The following is an 11869-nucleotide window of genomic DNA, read 5'->3' as shown; positions in this document are numbered from 1 at the left end:
AATGGCTCATTAAATCAGCCAAATTTTTAGTTCCATGGAAAATCGTACATACAATGATATTCGGAGAAGTTTCATGCATGAATTTGCGATGTAAATGAAGCCCCTTTGGGAGATTCGTATTATTTCTCTCTCTTTTTTTGATACCATAATTTTCACACACTCTACCACAGTTGAAAATATTGAAATTTAACCGTATTTTCGTTATTTCAATCAGCACTTGATGAGAAATTATTTTGAGCATATCGACAATTGAAATAACTATTAATGAACGATTTATCAATGGGTATATGTAATTTTTTTAAATTGGCTAACATTATTTTTTAGTATTTTAGTATGATACTTAATGTATTATAAGATTATATTTCAAATATATTATGGTATATTTGCAATGTATAAATATATGGTGCTCTGCAATGAATATTGTGGCAAAAACAACGAAAGGTTATAAGAACATGATGAATAATCTAAATGTACACCGTTTACTATTTAAAAATTGAAAAGTTTACTGGTGTGATCTTAAATAATCCGCAATGAGATCAAGGAATTAGCATCTGATATATAATAATAAGCTTTTTCTCAAGTTTTATTTCTAAGAAAACCTTATGGCGAAGGTCCATGAAGACATCAAATGACCTTGCCTTGAAAAATATTGCTGATTAACACGGCAGGCGGGAGGTAAATTCGCCTTAAATCGGACTCCGCTCTGCAGCAAAGAAACTACGCCTGAGTCAGGAAGGCAGTCAGCGTTTTGAGGGGCCATACAGCACATTTGACACTCGCGGAATGCGAAGCACAACGAGATACAGACTTAGCACTTCATCGCTTCGTAGCATATAAGGCGTTGTTGACTCTATTTTTAGTCCTCGATAGTAAGAAAACTATGAAAAAAATAAATTCTGCCTTGCCTAGGGCGGTATGCTCGCTAAGAATAATATTTATATTATTAAAGGTTTTTGCACGTGATAATTTTAATTCTTATCGCTGCCATTTTTTTCTGCAAATTTAAATAGATTAACCTATTCTTGAGACATGGCACCATTGTATAACTTTTACTTCTTCCAATTTTTCCAATAAATGTTGTTATTAAATCTCAAGTTAAAAAAATATTTCGATTATTGTTAAAACAGTAGAGAAAAATCGTGCAGAACAATCAAGAGTTTAAATATCACTATAGTTAGCCATGCTAATCGTTCATCGTCGAAGAATTTCAATCGTTCAACGTAATTTCAATTTTAGAGCGTCAGACGTAACAAACAGTTTCAGGCTTAGAAGGGTGACATTTTTCCACTATGAGGTGCATAGAAGAAAAAGTACTTCGATTCCACATTCGTAATTTATTTATCACGAATGTGGTCACAATCCTCAAATTTCGCACCAAACCCTGGCTAATACTGGATGACAGAGACACTCTAGTCATGAAAAATAAACTGTGAGTGTGGAATAGTCATGAGTTTTGCCCTCTGAATATTAGACGTATCCCTGGACCATTTTTTTTCTTTAATCTCATCCATTAATATCGGTGCCCACACTGTGCGTATTCGTCATGATATTGGAGCTGTGGTTACGGGACCCGAGTAAGTCAAACCAGAAGAAACACCAAGAGAACGAGCGTTTCGCTCAGTCAAGCTAGAAAACAATGCAATTGTGTCCCTGAGCGAGCTTGCAGGAATAAATGTTGCATTTTCAGGTGATTGACACATGATGGGCCTTCCTGTCAAAACGGGTGTTGAAGTCACCGGAATCGTTCGGTGGAAACATGAGTTTTTTTTCCTCCATGGTCCCTCTCCCTTATAAGCACCCTCCCTTGTCGCCATTTTCGTCGACAAAATGGCAACTATACCATAAATGGACTCGATTCGACGCCCGGAGCTCGGACGTTGCCTCTTGACGTGGTCCTTCATTGTGAAGCAACGACGGCATATATATTTATATATATTTGTGTCTATACTTAATTGACGCAGCTATTGGGAGGGGTGGATACACTAAAAGAAAGAGAGAGTGATGGAAAGGGGAGGGGCAGTGGGGGAGATCCCTAATTGGACGATGCACGAACAAGCCTAATTAGCTTCCAGGTGGGAAAACCAATATCTAGAGGAGGGAAAGAAAGCGGGGTGGGGCGGCGGACAGAGCTTATCGATAGAAGGGCTAATTAGGCCGCGGGTGGATAGATGGGGGGGGGTGAGAGAGAGGAGAACTGATTTTCAAGGGTCGATCGCCGGGCTCATTCGCCACGCTTCCCCAAAACAACCGTCCACAATGGTTTGATAGCCCATCCACACCTGGTATCGACCACGTGGGAATTCGCGGGTGCGGGCCGGACCGCAGGGAGGAGGTCAGGGGGGAAAGAAGGCCGTTCTGGGCGTAATAAAGGAGGCCACGATGATAACCATGTTTTTATAATCTTCCGGGGCGCGGGGCGAACGGAGTGGACTGGGAGCCGTGTTTAGTAGGACACGTATTTAAGAGAGCAAGCCTGGAGGCCTCCAATCTCAGTGTCACGCTACCCGTCGTCATAAAGAAGCCTAAATTGGAAGAATCGTTTTGAAAGGGGTGCTCCGAAGGAAATCCCTTCGACCAGACAGAAAATGGCGGCCCGCTCCCTGTTTATGAGCGCGCTGGCTCTCGTCTGCGCGGCGGCTTTGGTTCAGGTAAATAATTAGACGCGATCTGAGGGTTGCTTAGCTGGGGAGCTGGAGAAGCGCTAAGTTTGAGCGCACCGTTTCAGTCTTCTGGTTCCAACTCCATATTTCATCACTCCCTCCCTAAAAAGTTAATTATCCCGATGGTATTCATTAACTTCTGAAGTGACCTTGAATTTTCCTAATTGAGGAATAAATCGCTTATTGGAAAGAAAAACGTAGTTTTAAATAAAAGAAATGAAAGGACAAAATGACGAATTAATCATAATTTAATCATTATCATAAAACCTGTGATTTTTATTTTCCCATAGTGAGGTTACTGTTAAATATATAGTCATCTTGTCCAGAATAAGTGTAATACTATTTGAGGCGATAATCCAACGAATATGTTTTTCAAAGAACTGCGAGAGATGTCGCGACAGTAACTTTTACGAGGGCAGTTCAATAAGTACCCGAGTTAAAAATGAAGAAACCATTTTTCTTTAAAACATTGTTTTTGTTTTTCAACATAGTCCCCTTTTAGAAAGATACACTTCTCCCAACGTTCCGGCCATTTTTGTAACCCCTCCAAAAAATAGGATTTGTCGAACTCTCCAAAATACGCCTCTGCCTCGGCGATAACTTCTTCGTTTGAGCTAATTTTTTTTCCCGCGAGCCATTGCTTCATGTTGGGGAGTAAGAAAAAGTCGCAGGGAGACAGATTGGGTGAATACAGGGGGTGCGGCAGCAATTCATAATGTAGTTCATGCAGTTTGGCGGCGACAACTCCCGGATCAGCTTGTTGTCCACCGTGAGCAATCGCGGCACCCATCGGGCCGACAATTTTTATATCGTCAACTTATCATGTAAAATATTAATTGCCGTTCCGGTCGACACACCCATGGCCTCTGCTACTTCGCGCACTCTCGTTCGTCGATCAGCGAGAATCATGGCGTGGACTTTTTGAATGATTTACTCGGTAATCACGTCTGCCGGGCGTCCTGGTCGCTCGTCATCAAAAACAGTTGTTCGTCCACGTTTAAATTCGTTGAACGTATATCTAACTGTGGTCATAGATGGCGAAGTGTCCCCATAAACAGCATCCAACTTTGCTTTTATCTCCTCGCATTTCTTCCCATCCAAAAACAAAAAGCGAATTACCGAACGATACTGCTCTTTTTCCATCTTAACGAAAATCACGAAACACGTCTTCCTCGAATGGCTGCCAAATCCAAACTAACCCTTAAATTGTTCTGAAATTTGTTTTACCGTCGTTTTATAGATGGCAGCACACGATAATAGCATAAACTTCCCAGAAAAACGCCCTTTGTCGTCAAACACGGCACAAACAGTGTCATTCGCACACATGTATTAAAATGCAGAAATCTAAAAGAGTAAAAATCACTCGTAATGTTTGCGTAAGCAAAAACTTCAAATTGTAAAAAAGAATATCGGTCAAGACGAATGATTTTTACGGTTTGAAACATCCGAATATTTCTTTAATTATAATGAAACCAGTTCAAATTGCTTGAAATGTTTTTATTTGTAAGATACCGACGGACCATAATATTCGTTGATACAAAGATGGTAAAATTATTTAATTGTTTGTTAAAGGAACATAACTGAAATAAAAATTCACTCGATTTGTTTTTGGGTTCATATTTTTTCCAAGCTCGATAATAGTCTAAAATTACTTTTCCTAGGTTTCATCGGGGTCCTGCCTGAGGAGAATCAAATGCCCATTCTCACAACCACACCCACCGAAAACATGCCCAGTAAGTATAGCAAAATTAAATTCATTAATCTGTAAACAAATGCTTAAATTAACCTTAAATTACTAACTGTGTATACCCTTGGAGTCCAATGTATTTTGAGACACATTCGAATATACGTTTAAAAAACAGCATATAGAGGATAGAGCAATTTACACAAAGGAAAATATTTACTTTGGCTGTTGAGTTAATGATACTGAGATCAATTTTCAAAGGGAGAATATTTTCTCCACGTGAATTCAGTATTCTTCCATTTACATGTACAACACATTTAGAAGTACAATGTATAAATTTCCCTCAATGTACTAGTATAAATTATGTGTGCGCGTGTGCAAACGTGCGTGTATTCATGTTTTTATACCAACTGCAGTATCATTATAAAACTCAAAAGGCATATTTTCCTCGATTAGTTATATAGTAATCTAAAATAGTCATATTTATATCGACAAGTAAATGTAATTATGTGGCCATGACCATTCACTTATGAATTTACCAGTCATACCACAATCAATTGTCATGACTCGGATGGCTCGGTAAGTCCTTGAAATGTTATTTTGCTTTGCCAAATCATTAATTATTTAGATTGATTTATTGAAAAATTAAAGTTTTTAATATTTGAGCTTTAACATAAAACAACATCAGTTGTTTACGACTATTTTTTGCATTTTTTTATCGTAGTGTGTGATGAAACCTGTTGAGAAACAGGAGTTCAACGTGTATTCCGGGCTATACAGTTCTCCAAATGCACCGTGCAAGGTAAGTGCCTCTGAATTTTCTCCTTCATATACGTTAATGCAACCGTTACGAATGTATTCCTGTGTTGCGAGCATTAAACTAACCAATATTGTGGGTTATGTAAACAATTTGTCTTCCGTTTCCAAAAAGGCGCATTATTACAACGTGGAGGAGCCTCCTCAGAAAGAGGAGGATCCCTGCATGGCTCATGGCTACGGCCTCGTGGTGCCACAACCGCGGAGGGAGGTTATACAATGCTCCTCTCACGGATACAAAGTGGAAGTTCCCCAAGAGGAGGAAGAACAACGACGCAACGCTTACGGGTACCTCGTCTCCCAGCCCAGGCCAGACCCTGAACCAAGATGCCTTTCAGTGGGATATCAAGTAAGAGTCTCGGGTGTGGAAATAATGACTAGGTGTCGATTTTGACCTTCCTTTCTATGCATATATATTTACTCACTATAATGTAACTCAGGGGTTTAGGTAGTACGGGTCAACTTGCGAGTACTTCACCTTAGATAAGATACTTAAAAATATCAAATAGGCCCGTTAGTTTAGATAATGCTAATCAGCACAGGAAAGTGAGTATAAGTCTACTCTACCATATACGAAGAGCGAAGTTTTCCGTTTAGTACAGTTATGTTTGTTGTGATTTCTTTAATTTTAGCTGTACTCGGTCAGTTAACAGGATTAATGCAGAAAGAAATAATAGTTGAGTGATTATCACAGTATGTGACGGGAACTTATTTTTAATATTTTTATGCTAATAAAAGGAATGAGGAAGGAATGCCACTCTATTCCCAATGAGCCTCTTAATTCTAATTCTGCTCTAAAATTCAATATTTTATGGTATCGTTTTTATGCATTTTAGTGCTAGGATCGTGTATTTAATGAATATTCACTGTCTACCTCACTCCACAGGTTGAAGCTCCATCTGATCCAGTTCCCGAGAGATCAAACGCCTACGGCTACGCTGTCGCAGTGCCCAAGAAGAAATTCAGACCTTGCGTAGCCCAGTCTTTCAACTATCAAGTGGAGGCTCCCCCTCCTCCTGAGAAAGAAGAGAAATATGCGTACGGCATCGCCGTCCAGACCTTCCCGAAACCACCCCCCTCCATTCCCTGCGTCGATGACTACGAGATCCCCGAAAGTGACCCTCGGCCGCCGCAGAAACCCTGCCTCCCATGTGAAGACGACTACGTCTTTCCAAAACCTCAGTACAGCTTTTCCATCCGCGAAAAGTCGCACTCTTCCTCAGAATGCCCGTGCAATGAAGACGATGGCGGAGACTCGAGCTACAGCTATGGATCCAAGCAATACCACTCTGGCGGTGACTACGAATCAAGGTACGAACAGAATGTGCAGGATTCTTACGGAGTTACCAACCTCCGGGACAGCGGGGAAGATTCCTCTTACGAGGACGAGTCGCCCCTTCCCGGGGGATACGCCCGGAAGGAGTCATACGGCGAGAGCGCCGAGGTCGGTTACGGGGGTGATTCGAATGCTTGGGGGACTTCCTCAGCGGAGGACTTGGTTGGAGATCGCCAGGACGATGAGGGCTATGCCGGGGAAGGTGATTCGTACGACAGTGCCGTGACGTCCCAAGAGGGTGATTCGCAGACAGAATACGGAGGTAATTCCCAAGACACCACGTCCTTCTACGCTCAATCGCCCTACCACGCATTTTTTTCTAGAGTCGCAGGCTGGGATGAGAGTTCCACCAGCGCCGAAGATGAAGGGTGTGGTTGTAGATCGAAGAAAAGTTACGGTGATAGTAATCACGGAGGATATTCTCCAGGTAATTCACAGAGCAGCTTGTCATTAACTAGCTACTTCGATGACTCAAAGAATAAAGGATCTAGATATGAGAGTAATACGGTACAGTCTTCCCTTTCGACTAAGTCTTATGAGGACGAAATGTGCTCACATGGACGTTCAGGATCGTACGGATTCAAGGATGGCAACTTTAACACGCCTGTTCAGTTCTCTGTCGGGGCGTATGAGGACGCCAGTGGCAAAGAGGATAGCGCAGTAAACTACGGTGGCTACAGTGGGATATCATCTTATAATACATATGACCAAACCTCCGGGGATGACCAGGAGAAATACGTTGACTCAGGCAGCTATGAACAAGGACAGGAAGTTTTGGTACCATATAGTGGTACCTATGCAGAAGACCAGAACTCTTCTGCAGATGAATCAAGTGAATACGAAAAAACTGGTGACTACGAATCGAAAACTGTGGACTCAAACAATTATGAAGGGATAAATACTTATTCTATTTCTAATGATCCTACCAGCAAAATATACAAGGGATTTCAGGACTCAGGTTATGATGGCATAACTACCTATTCTGTTCCTAGTTATTCTGCCAGCCAGAAATACGAGGGATATCAGGACTCGGATTCTGAAGGTGTAGATGCATATTCAGTTTCTATTGATCCTGCTAGCCAAAAATACGAGGAATATGAGGACTCGGGTCATGACGGTATAACTACCTATTCTATTCCTAGCTATTCTGCCAGCCAGAAATACGAGGGACATCAGGACTCGAACGATTATGAAAAAGGGGGATCGTCTTTGGTGGCTTACGGCGAAATGAAACCTTATGCTACTGCTCAAATGCAGGAAAGCTATTCCGATGATATCTATGGTGACTCTATAAGTTATGGCCAGGATAGAGGAGAGAACGATGTGTACAGCAACGTTCAATCATATCCCAGGGTTGAAAAACCGTCGACTGGTTATTACTATGAAACATCTGATGATCTAGGAAGCTCTGAAAATAAAGGAGTAGAATCAGTGGAATTCAGTAAAATTCCGTCAAATTACCACGACTATAATCCTACCAGTTATGTACTTCAGGACTCGAGAGATTCCCAAAATCAGAACAGATTAGATGAGATTTCGTATGGAAGTAAGGCTTCCTACTCTACCATTAAATGCCCGTGCAGTGCGTCACACAAGAAATACGATGGAGGGCTAAGCTTTCACAGTGTTGGTAGCAGCGTCTCCTATGATAGCGGCGAAGACTATACCCAGCCGAAGTATTACTCCAGCCACATTGGTCAACCTTCCCACGTAACCTCTGGTGATGATTCCTACATCCCTTTTCCCTTTTCAACCCATCATTTGAAGAAGGAATATCATGGCGTTGTTGGACACAATTTGTATGAGGAAGTTCAGGCTAATGGTCATTTTAGAGGAACCCTCGAACACAGAGGCAATAACTACCCTACATCAGAATACTCATTTGCCCACGACGGAGAATATGTGACACTGGGAGATGCCGCTAAGGAGGACGACACTGGATATTACGGAAAGAAGAGTTTCTATGATATTTCAGCGGACGAAGGGACGAATAAAGAAGCATGCTCTACAGACCAATCGCACAAGGTATTGAAAAAGGTAGTCGTTGTGCACGAGAAACCTTACACAGATTATGATGGGAAGGTAACCATTGAGAAGGTCAAAAAGATCAAATACAACAGTAAAGAGATCATCGACGATGATTTGACAGAGTATGTGCCGGAAAAAGAAACCAAAGTGATCGTGACGGAAGTGATTAGCAGTGGAGAGAATATTGGAAGGAAAATTTCTGGTGAATATGTAGAGGAACCGGTGGAAACCAGGAAAATAATAGTGGAGAAGATCACTTCGAGCTCAGAGAGTGATACGGAAGGACACGCGGAAGAAAAGGAGATCGAGTTGAGAAAATATGTGGAAGAGGAATCGGAATCTGATTCTAAAGACGGGGACGATGAGGAATCAGTACGACCCACAAATGAGAATGTTGAAAGCTATGAGGTTGTGAAGAAGGTGGTCAACGAAGATGGTGATATCGTGGAAAAAGAAGAGATTGCCGGCGTAAAAACATACGGCGAAGATGCTGACAGAGTAGTTGTCGTTGAGGAGGATGAAAAGAGTGAGGGTGAGGTGATAGTTGAACGGGAACCAGAGGTGGTGTACGAAAAAGAAGTTCTCGTCAAGGAAGACGATGGATACGGTGGCGAAAAGGTTGTCTCCAAGGAGGTGATAACGAAAATACGTCCGGCCGTGGCAGTTGAAGTTTCCGTTTCTGAACCGCATCATCAACAATCAGAGAAGGTTTTTTCGTATAAGAAGTCACATTCCTCAGAGTATAAACCCAGGGGAAGTCACGAGAGCTCATACGTGGTGTCCAGTGGAAAATCTAGCAGCTACGAGAGTCCAATTGTGGAAAAAGTTGTGATTGCTCCCTCAAAACATTCGAGCAAAGAAGTAACTGAGGTTATAGAAGAGTATGCCATCTCGGGTGAGGGAAAAGGATCCCACCAGGAAAAGACAATAACAAAAATATATTCAGGCGAAAGGCACGGAGGAGATGATGTGTCTAGAGTCAGAACCGCGGAACTAGAGAAAATATTAACGGAGGATCCAGAAGAAGAAAAAGAGTACACTCGACCAAGTTACGTTAGCGGCGAAAAACATAAAACTATTGTCAAAGTACATAGAGGGTCCAGTGGTGAGTACGCCAATAGGGGGTCAGGCTCGAAGGAAAAGGTGGTGATCGAAAAGGAATACGTTGAACCGGAGGAGAAGACTTACGCTGTGAGCTATGAAACCAAAGCCTCTCAATACTATCCAGGAGCAAAGAAAACTGTTATTGTGACAAAGAAAACGAGCTCTGAAGTTTTTACTCCAAAATTAGAGCCGGAACTCGAAAATACTGACGTTGAAAATGCAGGATCCATTGTCTCAGTGTACAAAAAGATTGAGGACCCCGACAAGTACGATAAGGTAACGAAATACGAAACTTCAGAATACAGGCATAACTCCGGAAATGACGAGAAATACCACTCTAAATCGGTTCACGTAGGTAGTAAATATTCAAAGGAGGAGCCTATAGTGCACTCTCATTCTCATGGGCCTCATAAAACCGTAATCGTGACCAAATCGAGCACTGAATATAAGCACCCGAAACATGAAACTATTGTGACTGCTGACGGAGAGTACGAAGATGACACGGTTTACGTCGGGAAGAAACATCCCCACAGCAGTGAACCAATCAAGAAAGTTCTGATAACCAAGAAAGTAAGCACCGAATATGAAGAGCCAACATACGAGGAGGAAAATATTAGGAGAGGGGAGGACACAAGGAAAGTGTACTACGAAAATAAGTACCATGGTGAACATCCAGAAAGGGATTCTTATACTCACACTCCCTCTGTCGTGTTGACCAAGAAGGTAACCACTGAGTATGAACGTGAGCCCCAAAAGTATGCAGATAAATATGATACTCTGAAGAAACACGTAAAGATTATTACAGATGAGCCTGAGAGAACCTACAGTTCTTATTCCAATTCCCACGAGAGAGTTTCCGCTAAGGATGCTTCCACTGCATACACTAAAGTAACAAAATCATACGAGGACGAGCCAGAAGTCACGAAAAAAGTTTTTGTCACCAAAAAGGTGTCATACGCCGAAGATAAACCTCGCGTGCAATACTCCTCTTATGGAGACGACGGTAGTAACGTCGATGTATCGTATAAGTCACACGGTTCCAAGACGTCCGAGTACTCATCTCCAATCCATCACCATCACGAAATCAAACACAAGTACAAGACAAATGACGAAGGCACTGTCTCTTATCGTTCAAGACCATCATATTCCTCTGACGCTTACAGCAAATCGAGTATAGAATCAGCCCCCTCTCCATATCCGAAATATGAACACGCAGGGCACGGGAAAGAATATTCTCCTAAGCAATTCAGTTATGATGGTTCAGAGGCTTACGAAGGCGGAGAATACCAAAAGAGCAACGTTGACACGGGGAGGTATTACAAGGACTCGTACTCCACCGGTTCCACGTCTTCCAGGCACCATGCTTACGATAATCCCACTCAAGTGACGAAGCTCGGTGGAAAAGCGTATAGCTCAGCGTCCGAACTCCGAGGCGATGATAATCACGAACCCGGTTACATCAGCGTTCCTCAGGGCACCGGGTACTGGCACAGCCGAGTCCACTCTAGGGCCGAGGCCGTGAATAGCCACAATAGTGCATATCAGGCCGTTCAGGTGAAGGGTGGAGGAGGCATGAAGTACTATGGCGGGGAGGGAGACGGCGTTGGGCGACAATATCAGTCGTATTCCTCGGGGTCCAATAATGACGCGGAGGGACAAGCGTACGGCGATTATTACCAGCCTATGTCTTCCCGTGGGTCAAGATCGAATTCGTACGCAATGGAAGGCGGCGCTGACTCTGAAGGAGCTGTTGGGGAACAAAGTTCCTTGAAAGGTTACGGAGGTGGTGGCGGAATCAAGTCGTTTGTCATCCGGCAGGCTCACGGAAATACGAAGAAGAGCAGCGGGTACAGGCACTTTGAACACCACGTTTCTTCGGGTACGGGAGGAGGTAGCGACACATACAATCAAAGGTGGAGCACAGGGTCGTAAATATGGGTAGGGAAGAGGTCTGTGAAATTTTTCCAATGAACCGATTTTCTTCTCTTTCCGAAAGGAAATTCTGTACCGAAATATCAAAGACAGAGTTTGAATCACTGCATGAACGACACAAAACCAACTGAGGATTGGAAGTGTGGAAGAATTCACCATTTCATCGGAGATGAATGACTCGGGAAGGAGCTTGGTCGCTACCGAAGTTGTGACTAATTTTCGCGTCTGGTCACTTCCGACATCATTACTTCAATTATGTAGCGTATCATGGATTAACCTTCAGTGAAGTATTAAAGCACGTTCGTAATC

General features: G+C 42.6%; 1 protein-coding gene across 1 annotated transcript; it reads left to right on the top strand.

The window, feature by feature from the left end:
- The first annotated feature begins 2585 nt into the window (after positions 1 to 2585).
- LOC139694102 (filaggrin-2-like) lies at positions 2586 to 11560 on the top strand. Its single transcript, XM_071592530.1, has 4 exons — positions 2586 to 2648; positions 5069 to 5146; positions 5276 to 5509; positions 6047 to 11560. The coding sequence occupies exons 1-4, from the start codon at positions 2586 to 2588 to the stop codon at positions 11558 to 11560; spliced, it is 5889 nt and encodes a 1962-aa protein (XP_071448631.1).
- Positions 11561 to 11869: the final 309 nt, after the last annotated feature.

The sequence above is a fragment of the Hetaerina americana genome, unplaced genomic scaffold (assembly GCF_022747635.1).
Source record: "Hetaerina americana unplaced genomic scaffold, ioHetAmer1.1.p SCAF_5, whole genome shotgun sequence".
In the NCBI taxonomy this organism is placed as follows: Eukaryota; Metazoa; Arthropoda; class Insecta; order Odonata; family Calopterygidae; genus Hetaerina; species Hetaerina americana.
This window is presented reverse-complemented; position numbering and strand designations above follow the sequence as displayed.

Coding starts and splice junctions, on each gene's coding strand:
- LOC139694102 (XM_071592530.1), top strand. CDS start 2,586: ATGGCGGCCCGCTCCCTGTTTATGAGCGCGCTGGCTCTCGTCTGCGCG. Junction 5,147..5,275: donor CTCCAAATGCACCGTGCAAG/GTAAGTGCCTCT, acceptor GTTTCCAAAAAG/GCGCATTATTACAACGTGGA. Junction 5,510..6,046: donor GCCTTTCAGTGGGATATCAA/GTAAGAGTCTCG, acceptor CTCACTCCACAG/GTTGAAGCTCCATCTGATCC.